This window comes from Amblyomma maculatum, chromosome 5 (assembly GCF_055883805.1).
Source record: "Amblyomma maculatum isolate TAMU_Amacu chromosome 5, ASM5588380v1, whole genome shotgun sequence".
NCBI classification, from domain to species: Eukaryota; Metazoa; Arthropoda; class Arachnida; order Ixodida; family Ixodidae; genus Amblyomma; species Amblyomma maculatum.
In genome coordinates, this window is record NC_139348.1 from 160,124,892 (window position 1) to 160,144,621 (window position 19,730).

The 19,730-nt window shown below is 44.4% G+C and overlaps 1 protein-coding gene across 1 annotated transcript in view; it reads left to right on the plus strand.

Annotated features, from left to right (window-relative positions):
• LOC146190119 (uncharacterized) overlaps positions 1-15,004 on the plus strand; it is a 72,569-nt gene extending 57,565 nt beyond the window's left edge. The window contains exons 10-13 of the mRNA XM_084605420.1: positions 3,349-3,440; positions 5,000-5,158; positions 12,715-12,784; positions 14,875-15,004. Coding sequence (XP_084461546.1) covers positions 3,349-3,440; positions 5,000-5,158; positions 12,715-12,784; positions 14,875-14,957 — 404 coding nt within the window. The 3' untranslated portion in view covers positions 14,958-15,004. The remainder of the gene's footprint in view (positions 1-3,348; positions 3,441-4,999; positions 5,159-12,714; positions 12,785-14,874) is intronic.
• The last annotated feature ends 4,726 nt before the right edge of the window (positions 15,005-19,730 follow it).

Here is a 19,730-nt window from a genome sequence, read left to right on the forward strand (position 1 = left end):
GGAGTCTTATGCATACCCAGCACCTCCACCAGTGTCACGTCTCGACAGAACGCCAAGGAGGGTCGAAATATAAGACGGTTTGATTATTGGCCTAGAACGAGTCTTGCGATCAAGCTTCCTCCTTCTTCTTTCAGCTCGCGCTTGTGTTGCCATAGTCGTCATCTTCTATGCGGCATTATATATATATATATATATATATATATATATATATATATATATATATATATATATATATATATATATATATATATATATATATATATATATATATATATATATATATATATATATATATATATATATATATATATATATATATATATATATATAGGGGGAAATGAGGGTGCTCGTTATAATACATGAAAGAAAGAAGCCAACAGTCGGCGAGGCCAAGGAAAGCGTTGGGGATGGTACTTTGTCTTTTTTTTTAATGTTTACTTGGATAATCACAGAAATTAGTAATGTAATCTATTAAGGGAAAAATAATTAGACACAAAGTAGAAGAAAAAACAGCGTGCCGATGGTGGGAACCGAACCCACGACCTCCGAATAACGCGTCCGGTGCTCTTCCAACTGAGCTACATCGGCCGCTGTCCCCCCTGCTACTTTCTTGGGTATTTATGTTGTCGGCACCATCGGCACGTTGTTTTTTCTTCTACTTTGTGTCTAATTATCTTTCCCTTAACAGATTACATTACTAATTTCTGTGATTATCCAAGTAAACATTAAAAAAAAAAGACAAAGTACCATCCCCAACGCTTTCCTTGGCCTCGCCGACTGTTGGCTTCTTTCATATATATATATATATATATATATATATATATATATATATATATATATATATATATATATATATATATATATATATATATATATATATATATATTGTAAACAAATTGTATTGCATTGTGTGTGTGTGTGTGTGGGGGGGGGGGGGTTTCTCGCGAAAAGGGCAGATTTAAGGTCCTGTGCCGAGTGTTATTTTTCTGTTTAAACTCCGGTTAAGGCAGGTACTGCCGCGATAATGAGATAATTAACGCTCAGTTAATCACCGCAGATGCATCTGACGACAGCTGCATTCCCGACGCGACCGGGCGCCTGCAAAAGTAGCACCAACAAGAGGAAGCTGGCGCTGTTGCTAGTGCAATCCCTATTCTTCGGGAACTTCGATAACGAGTTCCACCTGTCGGCCATCGTAGCGAACTTCATTTAAATGAACGAGATATTGTCAGTTTGACGTGACAGAAGAACAGAGATTGTGCACAGGTGCTACGGGGACGTTATTATAGCGATCACCTGCTTTTCCAACGCGTAGCAAATTCTGGCCTGATTCCTAAACTACTTTTTGACGCGTGGAACAAGCGTTTACCAAGCAGTATTTCAGCAAGGCTTGCGCTCTGAATAACTAAATGCTACATAGATTGATGCATTTTTGATACCTTATTTGTTATTTGTTAATATATGGCTCTTCAAGAATTAGTGCAGATTGTAATGCACGCGGTTCTTCTGAGTGGGGCGCAGATCCTATAGACACAATGTTTGCGACTGCAGGGGTAATAAACGTTACAATTATCCCGTGCATCTAATCCGGCATCTTATTATGGCATGGAGGCTGCTGTTCTTGATGTGCAAGCCCAAGGATCGCTGCGATGAGCAAGATAGAGGGAACAACACATACCTCGAAAACTGAACATGCTACTTTGCACTGTTGGAGAGCTGTGCAAGTGACAAGACGATTTGAACTGCTATCACACAACACTCAAACTTATTTAAGTCCAAATGACCCTTAATTATTCAACCCTGATCCATCCTATCTTAATTAAATTCAACGTAACCCACTCTAAATCAATCTAAATTCACCCTTTAATTCGCTGTAATTCACTTTGTTTCACACTATTTCAACACAGTTCAAAATAATTCACTCTTGATTCATCAGAATACAGCCGTAATTCTGAGCAGCCTATACTTCTGCAAAATAACCTAATGTAAACCACTCGTAATCCATCAGAATTCAATACGCCTGATCTCGCTTGAGTCAGGAGGCTCTTTGTAATTTGGCGCCAATGCCTGATTCTCATTTGTCTTCGAGGTGATGATGTCAAAGGCATGTCTGATCGGTCAGGTTTACGGCGCCACATTTTATGTGACAAAACCTACTTTTGTTGATATTGAATAAAAATTGCAGGGGTTTAAGCATGTCTTGAACTTATGCCTTGCTCGGTTGCTCTGACCTACAGGCCCGAAAGGCCTTGCCATGGTCGAGCACGCCCGGGTTGCGGCCGACGCCAATTGGGTCCCGTGCTAGGGATCCCACATAGTGCTCATGGATTTGTTCAATCATATTTCCTTGTGCACACTCATTCCGAGTGATTAAACGTCTTTCACCAACACCAACACCACCACGCGTTGCATGCTCGCCTGGCATGCAGAGTGATTGGGGAGCGAACCGTAATGGTGGCAAATATACTTTTTCAAAATTACTTCAGTTTTTGAAATACCCTATAATCACAGGAGCCTCATCACGAATTTCGCACTCCTTTGGACCGACCAGCTAATTCCTTCAGTTTATTTGAACGAGGAGTAGTTAAAATTCTTGCGCTATGTGGCTGTCATGACCCTGTCGATGAATAAGAATTTTTTCCGACTGCCGCAGGACGGCGGCGACGATGGCAACACACGCCGAGCTTTCAGCAAAATGGTGTAGTTGCTCTATTCCGTAAAAAGCATGAGATGAACGCATAGATAGAGGTTCCACGCTTAGCATGTAATTCTGCAGCAGCTATGCTATAACTAAAATGTGTGGACGATAAGGCTCTCTAGAATTGTTTCTCTGTGCAATATCGTCTGCTATTTTAATTACAGTGGTTAAACTGCTCTCTATTACCTCGCACCTGTCACTTGCAGTTTGCCTTTGTAAATACTGGAACTATAATTCTTCTCATACCAGCATTACCCCCTCCTTCTTCGAACCAGCCCATTCGGGGAAGCGTGAGCCTCTCCGAAAAAAAAAAAAAAGGCAACAAACCGTCGTAAAATTTACGATCCCATAAGATATTCTATTTTGCAAAAACGCATAGAGCGGCAAGCGCTTGCAACTCTATAAGGCCTATTTTGCACGCAATCTAGTGTACCTGGCGTCAATTTGTTCACGTGAATCTATTTTTACTCTGCGATCATTAAACAAATTTGCAAAAGTTTATATTTTTGAGCTCCTTTTCCATCGCCTTTAAATCTGAATCGTCTTCCCACAAAGCCCTCAGGAGGGCAAATTTCAGCCGTAAATGGTAGCCCCTCATAGACATGCAATTTTTATATTCCTTTTCTAATGATGTGTTCACTGGTTTACAGCTGAAGCTGCTGTCGACGCAGTGAACCATGGCGCAGCGGCGGTGATCGTGTCAAACCACGGTGGCAGAGTACTCGACGGCACTCCAGCAACGGTACGGCAAACTACAAGACTGCAGATATTAATTTTCTCGCTCGCTGTATTATTTATAGGGACCGTCTGATTCAATAAAGTATTACTGCTCGCTATTATAGGTTTCTCGGCATTCTTAGCCTTTCAGTAAGCTATTTAGCAGTATGCGTGAGCGCGTTCTTCTAACTTCAACGTGAACAGTTTTCGGTACCTATAAGGATATGCCTTGTATCTATTCAATTACAGATGCAGTAAGAGATTTAAGGGTCAGTTCCCTGCACCATAGCCTGCCTAGATACCGGTGTGTAGCGAATCGCTTTGCCTCAAACACGCTGCAATTCATTCTAGATATATGAGGCAGAGGCTGTTCTAGCTGGCTGAGGTTGTAACATTTTCATACTCACTAAACACGATAACATGAAGCTTTTTTGGAACCAGACTGACACCGGTTAAAAGCGGAAGAAGGATAAAACTGAGATGCAAAATGTCATACTTACACGGGTGACTAAACAGTCGACCAATGAACGCGCTCTTACAGCGGTGAGATGCGGCCCTCAGTAAATAATTGAAAGGGGCGAGTACTCGTTTTATATCCTATACTTGCCAGAGCTGTATTTTCTGCTATGCGCTCATAAAAATTTGTGTGGCACTTCGGACCACTAAAGTGTGATAAAGCGAAAGCCTTTGTTTGAAACTCCGCTGATCCTTGATTTTACTGCATCGGCTTCTATAGGCTATGTGATGCGGCGTTCGAGGAAGCGCCTAAATGAAAGGCGCCACACGGACGCCTGAATCGGTATGGCTAGACAGCGTCAGCTACAAGCCAACATATAGAGCCCCGCTTTAACCAAGTGTCTGCGTGGCCTAGTGATAACGTGAATGCAACGGTCTTGGCAGACTCATTTTTATATCATCCTCCCGTGTGAAAGAAGAAGCCCGAGTTGGCGGCGCCTGCCAAACGATAGTGCCCTGTGATTGGTCCAGACCTCTATGACGTCATCCTCACCTCGGCCAATCAGGGCACCGCAAAAGCGGGACACTTTTACTGACAACGATGAGCCATTAAAGGCTTTCGCCTTGAAAGGGCCAGGTTCCATCCCCGACTATAGTTATGGCAGTTCTAATTATCTCGCATTAAGCGCTGTGACATTTCTGTACTAGATGGCTATTATTTGCCGCTTCTAAACCTACACCGCCTTATATTTCCTTCATCGCACAAAGTAAATTATATCGCGTGTGCTCAGCAGAGGCACCTATATATGTTCCTCTCGCGCAAATGCACACCACACACCCGAAAACTTGCATGTAACGTTTTCCTAGAGGTAAGCGTATATATCAGCAATTAATAAACTTCTTACTAGCGCCGTACATGTGCCTCGTCGTCGCCACCGACGCGTTTCCTGCGGTCAAGTTCTTTTAATAACTATCCCATTTGCTATAAAGGCTTTCCTCTTATTTATTACTGTTTAGCGCCACTTGCACATCATACTATGAAGCTCGAAAAGACAGGCAAACTAATAGGAGTATTTTATGAAATCTGTAACAACTGACGGCTTGCTGCTCACGTACATAATCTCTCAGATCGAAGCCCTTCCGGCCATCGTGCAAGCAGTGGGACACCGCACTGAGGTGTACATGGATGGAGGCATCCGCAGCGGCCGGGATGTGGCCAAAGCAATCAGCCTCGGTGCACGCGCTGTATTCGTGGGCCGACCTGTGCTCTGGAGCCTGGCTTACGACGTACGTTCCCCAATCCTGTTTTTCTCTGATTGACACGTTGCAAAATTCAAATTTGTGACAACCGTCTACCTTGAAAGAAGCAGACAACAAAGAACAATGTGCTCATTGTTTTTTTTTTTTTGTTCCTGTTCGCAACCTCTAAAATCATTCGCGTTAAAACTACGTCACATTCCAGGCAGCGCAAATCTTGGACCCAGTGTTGGCAATGAGTTCACAGTGTCTGCCGCAATGTATCCAAAAATATCCACCAATGTCAAACAGTGTCCGTCTACCGAAAGCAAAGTGCGCCAATTTGGTTCGGTAATTATATCTGTCAGCAGTCACACCACATTTGTTTCATCACTTCTCTGATTGCTTTATTACAACATACTTTAGCTTGTAATGGACCCACTATATTTTTGTTAAGGCCTGGTTTGCCATCGAGCATTTTGTAAAACTTTCTTCTCCTTACCATAATACGAAGCCTTCCTAGGTGTATCTGATGACCGTTTCCGTTCTTTTATCGGTTGTCTTATATCATTTAGAAAGAATTGGGTTTCACACCCAAAGTTCCCTCAAAGGCTGCGTTGCAGTTGATAAACGTTCGCCATAAGTTGCCCGATAATCGCTTTTTGCTGGCTCAATATCGGTGCAGCACAGACAATTGCGCTTTTTTTTTTCTTTTACGAGCCCTCAGGAACCAAACCAAGATCGGCAGATCTCCGCTGAATCGTCTTCCGTTGCAATGTCATGTTGTTGTGCTTGATGTGCACATTTCCGTAAGCAGCAAAAAAATCTTTTTTTTTTTCACATTTGCTACCTCATCACAATGTAAGCAGCACTTGTCCAGGCACTTTCAAGCAAGGTTAAGGCCATTGAGGTTAAAAGCAGCTGCGATCTTGACGCATAACAGTCATGCCAGACTAGCGTACAATGTCGGCCGTGTAGTGCAGGCGGCAGAAACCCTTAGAGTCCGTGCTGCAGCTAAGACCAAAGCGTTTCTTACGCCTTTCACTCATTCAATACAAGTGCGATAATTACAAAATTGTTTATTACTGGACGTTACCCGCCATGCACACGCGCATCCACGCACACGGACATACGGACGCACGCAAATACACCGTGTGAAAAAGTTTGCAGAATCTCTGAGGTCAGCTGGTTTCAATGTGCCTGCTGGCAACTATGGACAAACCGAAACCTTATCCTGCATTTGCGTCACAAGAAACATTAATCTTATTCACGTTCAACCGTAGCGTACGTAGTTACTTTCGTCTAAGTGAGTCTATTTATTTTGGCGCCGAAACCAGGGAATTGTTGATCCTGTTTCATTTCTGTTGGCATATTAAACTAAGAAGCAATGCAGGTCGCAAGCTTCAACAAGATGAAAAACCTCGGACGCAACTGTGCATCGGGATCAAGAGGAGCTTGCCCGCCTCGAAACCGGGAACTCAACGATGAAGCGCCTCGGACCGAAGCGGGCTGCCGTGAGAGTTCAAGTGACGACGCTGCTCGCGGGCCTCTCTACGGAGCGATGCCGACGAAAAAAGCGTAAACGTTTTGTTGGCAGGTTACGTGCGTTGCAGACGACGCTTACCGAAGTGAATGCAGCTATAGAACGAGTCGTACCAGACAGCGACGCTGAAGAAGACTACATCCGCACAGTCGAGATAAGCGACCGGATCGTCACGTACATGAAAAAGCTGGACCAGGAGTTGAAAGAGACTGATCTTAGCCGAGAGATAGACATGTCCTCCAATGAAAGATGGGAACGGCCATGCATCAATTGTTAAACTGCCGAAAGTAGAGCTTAAAAGTTATGGTGGTGCCGCTGAAGAATGGCAGCCGTTCTGGCAACAGTTTCAGCACGCTCTGCACGACAATGCTGCGCCCACCAACTCCGAAAAGTTCGCTACCTGCTCTCAACGCTTACAGAAATGACATTATCAGCTGTGGAAGGCATTCAGGCGACGGGAGAAAACTGCAACGCCACCATCGACCTCCTCGAGGAACGCTTCACTCGGCCTGATGCCCTGATTCAAGAACATTTGACACAGCTGCTTGACCTGCCACCGGTACGCAGCACAAACGAGGTGAGCTCTTTACGGCGACTCTACGATCATCTACAGCATTATACAGTAGCTCTAACGACTTATGGAGTGCAGAGCAGTAGTTATGCAGCCATTATATGCTCCGCACTGTTCAGAATGCTACCTAGTGATTTCGTCATCGAGTGTCACAAATGCCGGTCTTCAGATAAAACGAATGACAATCTGAAGATAGAGAGCTTACTACAATTCTTGAAGTTGGAAGTCGAAAGTCGAGAGAAGGCACTTCAAATCAGTAAGTGGGAAATCAAGGACGCAAGTCGAAAAACCAGAAAAAAAAATGCAAGGTTCAAAACTTCTAAACGGCCGAATACTCAAAAGGGATCGGCAGCTTCATTGTCAACAAGTCAGCCGAAGCAGTCCGAAGATTGCGCATTTTGTGCATCGAAAGGTCATGTTACTCAGGATTGCAAAGTATCACTTTCTTTGCAAGAAAAGAAAAGGAAGCTGCAGGAAGCCGGCCGATGCTTCCAGTGCGCAATCAGAGGACACATTTCTAAGCAGTGTCGCAACAAAAGAGTCAAATGTGGAAATGGTAGAAAGAGGCATATCACTCCGATGTGCGATCCAACATGGAAAATATCAGATACTAGTTTAATTAGCACGGTTACTGAGTTGCACTGTGCGAAGAACAATAAGACAAAATTGACGTCCACTGTGCAGCTGCAGACAGCTCAAATATGAGCAGAGGGCAACCAGTGAAGAGTTCTCGCTCGTGTACTTTTTGATGGTGGAAGTCAGCGAACTTTTGTTACAAACATTCACGTCAACTGCATCTAGAGGTACTGGTCGAGGAAGATATAACCATCTACCCTTTAACCATAAGATCTACCCGTGATAACCATCTACCCGTATAGAAACTCTTAAGTCAGCGGGTATCATTGTGCCTGCTGGCAACTATGGACAAACCAGAACCAGATTGGCGTTGGGGGTGCCACGGCACACAACGGTGGAGGGAGTGCAAGGAGAAGTTGGGTGGTCGTCATTCGTGGCAAGAGAGGCGGTGGCCAAAACAACCTTTGAGGACAGACTAACGCGCCTTCCGGCCAGTCGCCTGGCTCATCAGATGTGGACACACCTGGTCTATACAGGATATCTACACGGTGGACTAGGCGCACAGCGAAGCTGCAGCGACGGTACAGGTTGCCAGCTGTGTGCCTGGCGAATGCGAGGGATACCCAGCGACTGGTCGGGAGTCGGGCGAAGAAAATAAAGGAGGAAGTGAAAGCAGCTGAAACAGCAGAATGGATAGCTGCGGTTGGTGTAAAGTCATCCCTGGCCTTCTACAGTTGTCAGAAGTTGGAAATCCGCCCGGAGCCGTGGTATGAGAACTCTCTGGGAAGCGGCCTGCTGGCTGAAGCTCGCTGCGATGCCCTGAGAAGCGACAGTGGAGAGCGCAGTTCACTGAGTGCCAGACAGCATGCGCCATCTGCGGAGCGGAGGACGAATCCTTGGAGCACGTGGTCCTCCGATGTAGAGACATCATCCCAGTTCCGAGCGCGGCGTCGCTGCCAGAGGCACTGGGCTTCTCCGTCAGCGCGAGTACGGCAGCAGCGGTGGAGGTTACAAAGAGACGCCTAGAGTGTTGGTGGGCGCAGCGGCTGGAGCGGCAAGGGAGGTATGAACGAGTAGCGTAAATCCGGTAGTGACGGGCGGAAGTGGAGTGTGCGGACAGCCCGTAAACCCTTTGTCTTTCTTCTTTTTTTGTGGCAGATTCAGTTCGAACAGTGATGCTATGATCGCCCGTTCCAAAGGGTGCGGCCCCATCGCCATCGCCATCTCTTGCAGTCACATCACAATAAACATTAGCCTTTTGTTCACGTTCAACCGAAGTGTGCGTCATTACTTTCGTCTCCGCGAGTTTCTTTAAATTTAAAGTGGCAGCTTTCATGCATAAAAGTGTTCGGGATTCTCCGCTCACCTTGACCATGTGGTGACATATGGTACATGTATAAGAGTACACGTGACCCACTTCGTGTCCATTTAATGGTCAGACCACGCATGGCATCTCGCTCATTGGCTAGGAATTGAAACGACTAGGCTGTCGACACTTTTGGCGTTTATCCCTCTGAAAGCTCTAAATTGTCATCAGTGTAAAATGTCCTCAGTCAATATATTTCTTGAAATGTACCTGTATCATACTTTTCGCCACGAGCAAAGAGGAGACATTGTTGTGGATAGGAAAATTTAAGCGCGCACACGGGCGAGGGTGGAATTTAAGGACGGGAAACATACAACGGCCTCAAACAGCGATCACGTCCTCCACGATAAGCGCGAGATTTTTTCGCACTCTTGTGTCTCCCTGTTAGAGAACTGTTAGAGTTACTAGAGGGCATGAAATGGGATGTCATAGGGCTTAGTGAGGTTAGGAGGCCGAATGAGGCATATACTGTACTCAAGGATGGGCATGTACTGTGTTATCGAGGTTTACCAGAGAGGCGACAACTAGGAGTAGGTTTCCTTGTCAATAAGTATATAGCGGGTAATATAGATGAATTCTATAGTATTAATGAGAGGGTTGCAGGCATCGTAATTAGGCTTAATAAGCGGTATAAACTGAAGGTTGTACAGGCCTATGCACCTACAAGTAGTTATGATGACCAGGCAGTTGAAAGCTTCTATGAAGATGTAGAATCGGCAATGCGAAAAGTAAAAACGCAGTATACTGTACTAATGGGCGACTTCAATGCCAAGGTAGGGAAAAAACAGGCAGGAGACAAGGCAGTAGGTGACTATGGCGTTGGTTCTAGGAATAGCAGGGGGGAGTTACTAGTTGAGTTTGCAGAGCGCAGTAACTTACGAATCATGAATACCTTCTTCAGCAAACGGAAGAACCGAAAATGGACATGGAAAAGTCCTAACGGAGAGACTAAAAATGAAATCGACTTCATAATGTGTTCAACCCCCGCCATTGTGCAGGATGTAGAGGTAATCGGGAAAGTTCGATGTAGTGACCACAGGATGGTGAGGTCCCGAATTAGCCTGAATCTGAAGAAGGAACGCAATAGATTAGTAAGAAAGAAACCCATCAACGAATTAGCGGTGAGGGGGAGGGCAGAAGAGTTCAGGATCTCGCTACAGAATAGGTATTCAGCTCTAACTGAGGATGGCGACATTACCCTAGAGGCAAGGAACAATAATTTCAGGGATATCATTACTGAGTGCGCGGTAGAAGTAGGCGGTAGGATAGTTACAGAGGACACCGGTAAGCTGTCTAAGGAGACGAAAGATTTGATTAAGAAACGGCAGAGTATGAAAGCTTCCAATCCAACAGACCAGATCGAATTGGCCGAGATATCAAAGCTAATCAATAAGCGCAAGGTGGCCGATATAAGGAAGTATAACATGGAGAAAATTGAGCATGCTGTAAAGAACGGGGGAAGCCTTAAAGCGGTAAAGAAGAAATTGGGCATAGGCAAAAACCAGATGTATGCGCTAAGGGATAAGGCGGGCAACGTCATCACTAATATGGACAAGATAGTCAAAGTAGCCGAGGAGTTCTATACAGATCTCTACAGCAGCCAAAGTAGTCAGGACCGTAATGAGTTTGGCGGTAGGGAAAAACAGTCAGACGTTCCACCAGTGACGAAAGACGAGGTCAAGAAAGCATTAGAAACTATGAAAAGGGGGAAATCAGCTGGAGAGGATCAGATAACTACAGATTTGCTGAAGGACGGGGGGGATATCGTGCTAGAAAAACTGGCCACCCTGTATACGCAGTGCCTGTTGTCATCGACGGTACCGGAACCATGGAAGAATGCAAACATTATCCTCATTCACAAGAAAGGGGACTCTAAGGACCTTAAAAATTACAGACCAATCAGCTTACTGTCTGTTACGTATAAGGTATTTACTAAGGTAATCGCTAATAGAATCAGGACAACCTTAGACTGCAATCAATCAAAGGATCAAGCAGGGTTTCGGAAACGGTACTCTACTATCGATCATATCCATACCATCAACCAGGTGATAGAAAAATGCTCGGAATATAACCAGCCCTTATACATAGCATTCATTGATTACGAAAAAGCATTTGACTCAGTTGAAACCTCGGAGGTGATGCAGGCATTGCGAAATCAGGGGGTAGACGAGCCGTACGTGAAAGTGCTGGAAGATATATATAGTGGCTGCACAGCAACCATAGTTCTGCATAAAGAAAGTAACAAAATTCCCATAAAGAAAGGTGTTAGGCAAGGAGACACAATCTCCCCAGTACTATTCACAGCTTGTTTAGAGGAAGTATTCAGAGACTTGGAATGGGAGCAGTTAGGGATAAGGGTAGATGGAGAATACCTCAGTAATCTGCGATTTGCTGATGACATTGCCTTGCTAAGCAACTCGGGGGATGAACTGCAAATAATGATTGATGACCTAGACAGAAAAAGTAGAAAGGTAGGCTTGAAAATTTATATGCAGAAGACTAAGGTAATGTTCAACAGCCTCGGGAAGGAACAGCAGTTTACATTAGGTAGCGAAATACTGGAAGTAGTAGGCGAATATGTCTACTTAGGACAGGTAGTAACCGCAGATCGGGACCATGAAAAGGAAATAACAAGAAGAATAAGATTGGGATGGTGCGCATTTGGCAAGCACTCGCAGATTATGACTAGCAGCTTACCGGTATCGCTCAAGAGGAAAGTATACAACAGTTGCATCTTGCCTGTACTTACCTATGGGGCTGAAACGTGGAGGCTAACCAAGAGAGTTCTACTTAAGTTGAGGACAACCCAGAGGGCTATGGAACGAAAAATGGTAGGAGTAACATTAAGAGATAGAAAGCGTGCAGAGTGGGTCAGAGAAATAACTCAAGTTACCGACATTCTAGTGGAAATTAAGAAGAAGAAATGGACATGGGCAGGTCATGTAGGGCATAGAGACGATAACCGATGGTCGCTGAGGGTAACAAACTGGATTCCAAGGGAAGGAAAGCGTAGCAGGGGGCGGCAGAAAGTTAGGTGGGCGGATGAGATTAAGAAGTTCGCAGGGGTCAAGTGGATGCAGCTAGCACAGAACCGGGTTAAGTGGAGAAATGTGGGAGAGGCCTTCGCCCTGCAGTGGGTATAATCAGGCTGATGATGATGATGATGATGATGTGTCTCCCTTCCTTCTCCTCTGCCCTCGTCTAGGGGTGATCAAATTTTCACTTCATGTACCAATAAGCCAGAATTTCCACCTTAGTGAACCGTGGTGGCAAACATGAAACCCACGCGCCAGAAAAGGTGCTACTGAAATGACATTTTCTCTCGTTTGTGCTCTGTGCACTTTCCCTCAACTAATTTAGGCACTTTTTCGTAACTTTGCAAGGCAGCCGAGGAAAGGCCCGAGAAATATCGTTACGGTGGGCTAGGTGGCCTATGCATCCAAATATCTGTTTTCTTTGACTTGCCCTCAACATAATAGTTCTTTGTTCATCGTCGAGCTTTGATGAGAATTGTTATCAATAAAGCCGTTTATTATTTATTTATATCTCAGGGCAAGAAAGGAGTTGCCAAGATGTTGGGAATACTGGAAGAAGAACTGGTGCGCACCATGCAACTGCTTGGTAAGTTGCGCGAACGCAAAACATTTCCCCCCTTTCTTACATATCATCCTGCATGAAAGTTGATTGATTGATTGATTGATTGATTGATTGATTGATTGATTGATTGATTGATTGATTGATTGATTGATTGATTGATTGATTGATTGATTGATTGATTGATTGATTGATTGATTGATTGATTGAAGGCTTGCCACTGCACAATACCATCACTCAGGCAGTAATTGCGACCACAAGAGCTACAAGGATTCTTTTTACGGCGAGTAACACATTCACTCACAGATTTCTGCAGTATTATGGGACTAAAAAAGCTACAGTGTATATCGACATCAGCGCCGACGTTATCAGGAATAAATGACGGGCTGGAGTAGCGAGGTGACATTCTTCGGTGGATTGTGCGTCCTAACGAGACCTCGAGATACCAGAAAGTGTCAGAAAGTTGCGACGACCAACCAAATCGGATTGCTCATCAACCTTCCAGTAATCTTTCATTCCGAGTCATCCAAGCTTCACCGGGGCTATGCAGATACTCTTATACAGATTTTACACAGCTTGGGCTTTATATGTCCGGTGGTCGCCTACGCTATCGTGTCGTACTCTTAAAGGAGAACCTTAAGTGTCTTCATAATTTTTATTTATTTTTATTGCTGTCCGTCTTCGTGACTTTGGTTTTTGCTACATAAGTGCTCCAATCAGCGCAAACCCTAACCAAAAAGAAATAAGAAATGGGGTCAAAATATTAATCTTAGAAAATAGTGCTCACGCACCTTACTTCACGGTAACGATACGGTAATTCATGAATCTGTCGAACAATATTTCAGGTACATCAATATTCTTATTATTTGTTCGAAAATTAAAGCAATGACCGCGCATTCATTCTACCCTGCACATGCACACACTCACACACACCTTTAAGAGAGGCACCATGCTCATCCATATCTCTGTACGTATCTGCTTTTTAGGGTCATCATCAACATGGTTGTTAGGCAGAGCGGCCGTGTTGGTTTTTGCGCAAGAAAACGAGGTCTTCCAGTTAGTAAGCGCGTAAAATGGCAAGGGCTGTCTTGTAAAAACAGGTCCTGCATAAAATAAATTCCTTTCTTTCACACGAAGTTGACAAAAAGAATTATTTTTCATTTTTCTCTGGGCTTTTTGCGTGTAAACCATATCCTATGTAAAGCACATCAGGCATTGCTTTGGTGTGCCAGCCACGCAACTTATAAGTATTAGAGTAAAAGAGAAAAATGGAAAAGAGATGCAGAGAGATTAGCTACACGATGCCCAGTAGGCTACACTACACGTGGGGATGGATGAAAGGGAGAAAAAGGAAAAAAAGAGTGACAAGGAAGGTGTATATCACATGTCCAAATGTCTCTAGTAAAAACGGGTAGAGAGCGTACACTTAAACTTTAGAACTTAACCCCGAGTCCTTTAAAAACTTTAGCAGCGACTTCATTGCTTCCCTTTTTGATAAAGGCGTCGTCCAAGGGCCCAGAATTTTAGCTTCCGTAAGAGAGCGAGTCCAAACGGCGGAGTGTAGCAACCAGGAAGGCACGCTCACGCTCTAACTGGGGGAAGTCACAATGTGCGCAATAGTTTCGACACACCCCTACTGCTCACACGTTGGAGTCTGCCCTTAAAAAAAGCCATTAGCTTTTGCTCGGATACATGGTCCCCCAACTTTCAACACGGCTCATAATTCGCCCTCCTTGTATATCAATATGTGTACCCGTGGGTTATATCACGTGCACCGCATCTAAAACTTGCTACCACCCATTGACGATGAGTCTCGATGGACGCCCTCTACACACTTGACATTCTACAAGCAAGATCGACTTTAGCTAGAGCACAAAAATAAAACTGATTTTTTTTTTGTCTTTCCACTCTTGATTTGTTAGTCAACGAGTGTCACGCCATAATTAAACAAAAAAATTTGCATCAGTTTCAGAAAAGTATAAGTTCCAAATGAGAAGAACTACGAACACCGGTCCAGTATGGTTTTTTCAATGTGTCTTGCAGTAAGCAATACATTATAGTGTATTAACACTCATAGATATCTCTCTTTTATAATTTCTTTTGACCTTTTTTCCTAGGCTGCCCTCATATACAAGATCTCGACAAAGGTTTCGTTACGACATATGCAATGCCGTCTCTTCGGGACCACCCGACAGCCTGAGCATACACCACGGAAAGGCCTATAACTGCTTATTAAAAGCAGTACTGTTTGACCATATTGTGTTGTCAACTTTTCTCACACTGCATGGTCATGTGAACATTATGTCAGTAGATTGGTCTCTGCCGTCCAGCTTTCAGTCAATTGCCTCACGATTCCGTAAAGTCTGCCTATAAGGCAAAAATTAATGAAGTTATTGATACTTCGCTGCTTAGTGTCGTATTTTCAACCTGGCCTTATTAATGCTCTCTAATTTTTTTTATGTTTGCCATTGAGCTTGGTCGTCATGCTTAATATATTTGCTACAGTTTCTTACTGCAACTGTCGATCATTCCTTAATGTGTTTTGTTATCAATTTGGCCGCTGTCATTTTGATGAGTTTTAATGGGTGAACTATCATTGAACTCGTACTGTACCAATTCCTGCTGACATTATAACTTGCATTTGAGTCCATTTTTCTCACGTTTCTCGCGGCATTCCGCTCCATACTTCGAGTGAGTGGACGCCCCCTTCACATTCTTTTCAGCCCCGCAAAACGCTTTACAGTCTGCGAGTTTTGCTTGTCCAGTCTGGAAATAACAAGAAGAATAAGATTGGGAGGGAGCGCATTTGGCAAGCACTAGCAGATTGTGACTAGCAGCTTACCGGTATCGCTCAAGAGGAAAGTATACAAGAGTTGCATCTTGCCTGTACTCACCTATGGGGCTGAAACGTGGAGGCTAACCAAGAGACTTCTACTTAAGTTGAGGACAACCCAGAGGGCTATGGAACGAAAATTGGTAGGGGTAACATTAAGAGATAGGAAGTGTGCAGAGTGGGTCAGATTATTAACTCAAGTTGCCGACATTCTAGTGGAAATTAAGAAGAAGAAATGGGCATGGGCAGGACATGTAGTGCGAAGAGAGGATAACCGATGGTCGCTTAGGGTAACAAACTGGATTCCAAGAGAAGGAAAGCGTAGCAGGTGGCGGCAGAAAGTTAGGTGAGCGGATGAGATTAAGAAGTTCGCAGGGGTCAAGTGGATGCAGCTAGCACAGAACCGGGTTAATTGGAGAAATATGGGAGAGGCCTTCGCCCTGCAGTGGGTATAGTCAGGCTGATGATGATGATGATGTTGATGACGATGATGTGTCTCCCAAGGTAGCCGCTGTACCCAAGGACGTTTTCGACCAGTAGCAGACGAATTTTGAACAACACCAAGGGGGCGCCACATCTTGTGAAAAAGGCGGATTTTTCCGATCATAAGGTTGCCGTCTGGCACTTTGGTATTAAACAAAGAGAGAATGAGCGTAAGAAGGCAAAGAGAGCAGCGGAGACACCCGAACAGAGAGAAGCCACAACAAGCTCAGCCAGGGAAACGCATCTCTGGCTATGTATATCCTGGCACAGTAGAGCTAAGCCACTGCCAATTTTTTCTGAATGTGCGTACCATTACTAGACCAGCATTGCAGCGTCTTTTTTTTTTTTTTTACGTATCTAAAGTTGCACGCCCTCCTCGTCGGGTTCTGCAGAGGATAGTCACTGCTCGTGGTCTTTCTTTAGGTACGGGCAAGCGGAAATTTCCCCGAGTGTTCTTGTCCGGCTCCCAACATGGATGGGTGGTTTGAGTTTGACCATACCTGATTTTGAACTCATTTGTCGTGTGTTGGCTTTAAGAAGCACGTGGGGTCTCTTCTCAGATGTAGCTTACTGTGGCAGAGATCTCACCGTGTGCTTAATTAGGACTTCCCGCCGTTTCTTAAGAGGTGGTTGCCGGGGAGGGTCCCGGAGGCTGAGCGACCACCACCGTTTTATACTTTGTAGTGAGGTCGCTGTATACATTGCGAGGCACCTTACCTGACTGTTAATTCAGTGAAAGGCCCGCCACTGAATTAACAGTCAGGTAAGGCGCCTCGCAATGTATACAGCGACCCGCCACTGAATAATGCGAATGCGTAGCTTTCAAGACCATAGATGAGTACCAGCTCAGGAAGTCTCATAGAAGAAGGCGGAGACCCTTAATCTCTGCCTCCCTCCTCACTGATGTTCATGATCGACTTCACCTGGCCAACCTTCACCTGGTTAAGGGAATGAAAGCGCTGCCAACGGCCGACCGCCTTACAACGTGGTGCTTGGCGCCCTTCGTCTCATGTCCTCATTGCGGGTGTAGAGAAACTCAACGTCACGTATTTAAAGAGTGCCGTGTAGCACGCACCTCTTGACGTGTGGTGGCGCGCACGTTCCAAGTGCGAATGCGAGGCAGGCTCGCCACAGGATATATTTGCTGAAGTGAAAATGCGCATTGCGTATGTCTCATGAAAGCGGAGAGGACTGGCATTATTGCAGGGTCGCCCGCAGAAGCTAGGTCATTTTTCCTCTGCTGTGCCGTTTAAGAACGATGATAACTACACACTTGAACGAGAAACTAGCGCTTGGGGAGGAAGCTTTTCTCCTACACTGGTCCACCAAGTTCATTCTTGTTGATAATGGAAGAGTGACATCCTTCCCTGCTAGGAAGGCTGGCGAGTGCTTTTACATATTTTCTTTTCCTATAGGTGCCATAGCAAGGCAATGTCAACAAGGCGAACCCGTACAAACATAAAGTACTAACCATATGATGACAATGCACCTTGCAGTCTATTTTTGTTTATTAAATACTGCCAACTGCCTCTTGGCAGTCAAAGCAGGCGTGGTTACAATGTTCTTGAAACCGTACCGAGTTGCACTTTAACGGCAGGAAAACAGAGCAAAATGCACCGAAAGGAAATCCAAAGTTCGAAAGGCACCCAGACGGCGAGGAAAAAAATTAAGCATCGTTACAAGGAAATATTTGCTATCACAGATAAGGTGTCACGGCCTTTACAAAAGATTCAACGGATGACGCATCAACAACTTGGTAAGGTAAGGCGTTTCACTCGGCAATAGTTGTAGGGAAGAAAGAAAAGCGGTAAGCATTGGTTTTAACTTGGGGCATTACAATTGTGTTATTGGGCTTCTCGTTTTTCTGTATTCATTAAATTGCCTGTAAGTGTTAAAATTGATTCTGACATGTTTGTTAATAATATTTTACATCATTTGTAGGCGGTGTAGTTTACGGCGCATATCTAGCGTTGGGAGTCCAGCTCGTATTCTGAGGTACGTGACAGAGCCACCTCTATTGTAAGCGTTGTAGATGAATCTTAGTCCTTTCTTTTGCACCCCTTCAATTTTATTTACATTTTTCTTGGTGTGAGGGCCCCACACAGTGTCTGCGTAGTCGAGTAATGGCCTGACGAGCGTTGTGAAGGCTGCAAGTTTTGTTGCACTGGTGCAGTGCTTCATACGGTGTTTTAGTAGCCAAAGCTTTTTCAGTGACGCAAAAACAACATAATCGACGTGTGCGTTCCACGTTAACTTTGAGTCAATTCTAACACCCAAATCTGTCAACCTGCTTGACATCCATATTATTAATTTTGTAGGTATGTAATAACGGTTTTTTCTTTCTTGTTACCGTCATATTGGCACATTTTGAGGCACTCAGGTTCATACGCCAGGAGTTGCACCAGTGGCTAATTGCCGAAAGCTAATCACACAGGACAGCCTGATCGTGCACTGATTCAATGTTCTGCTACACAATGCAGTCATCAGCGAAGAACCGGCTTTTTACAGAGGAATTCAAAGAAAGATCATTTATATAACTCAAAAAAAGAAGAGGGCCAAGGCCAGAGCCTTGCGGTACTCCGGATAATACAGGGGCAGGTGAAGAATTCGAGTTTCCTGCATAGACATACTGTTTTCGGTCAGATAAATACGAATCAAGCCAGCTCAAATTTTTTTCATTTTGTAGTATACCGTTTAAGTTCAGTATTAACCTTTTGTGACCAATCTGATCAAACGCCTTTCCGAAGTCCAGGAAAAGTATATCGATTAGTCCACCCCCGTCTAAAGCAGCGATAAGATCATTGGTTGTGTGTAGCAGTTGCGTAACCGGGGACAGGCCACGCCGAAAGTCGTGCTGTCCCACAGAAAAAGAATTACCATTCCGCGTAAGTAAATAGGAAGTTGTTGGGAATGTTATCTGGACCAGCAGATTTTCTTTTGTCTAAGTTTAGCAGCAACGAAAACATGCCTGGATCAGTAATAATGAGGCTCGGCGGCTCGTATCTGCGGGACAAGAATTCCGGTCGAAAATTGTCAGCGTGCAAAAATAAAGAAGTAAAATACGCGTTGAAAGCTTCGGCAATGCACTGGGTGTCGCTGATCTCTGCATCTTCAGCCTAACTTTGGTCACTGGATCTTTTTGTCTACTAGCTGAATCCAATATTTTCTTGGTGCATTTGTAGCAAAACTGTGCATCTTGACATTGAAGTAGTGATATTTAGATGATTTAATTTTATCTTTCAGTTCAGTACGCATTGACTGTGGCTTTGAACTGCTGGTGCATGAATTGAAGCGTGAGTTGCGTTTGATGCGGTGCTTTAAATGTAATATATCCGGAGTAATCCATGACCTGTGGCGAGGTGCCTTCTTGTGCTTTATGGCAATGTATTTTCAAATACATTCTTGTACTGTATTCTTAAAGTGCATCCATAAATTATTGACGCTGAATGTGCCCTGCTTATATTTCTCAACAAAAGTATCAAACGCCTGCTCTAAGTAAAACGCTGTCGGCGGCGGCTTTTCTGAAGCCCAAGACTTCCCTGGGGGCGGTTCGCACCGCTTTTTGGGTTAGATTGCTTTAGAAAAGAAATATTTCTTGATCAAATATACCTGGCGAAACTTCAACTGTAAACCCTAAGTCACTTATTGCTTCTGAGA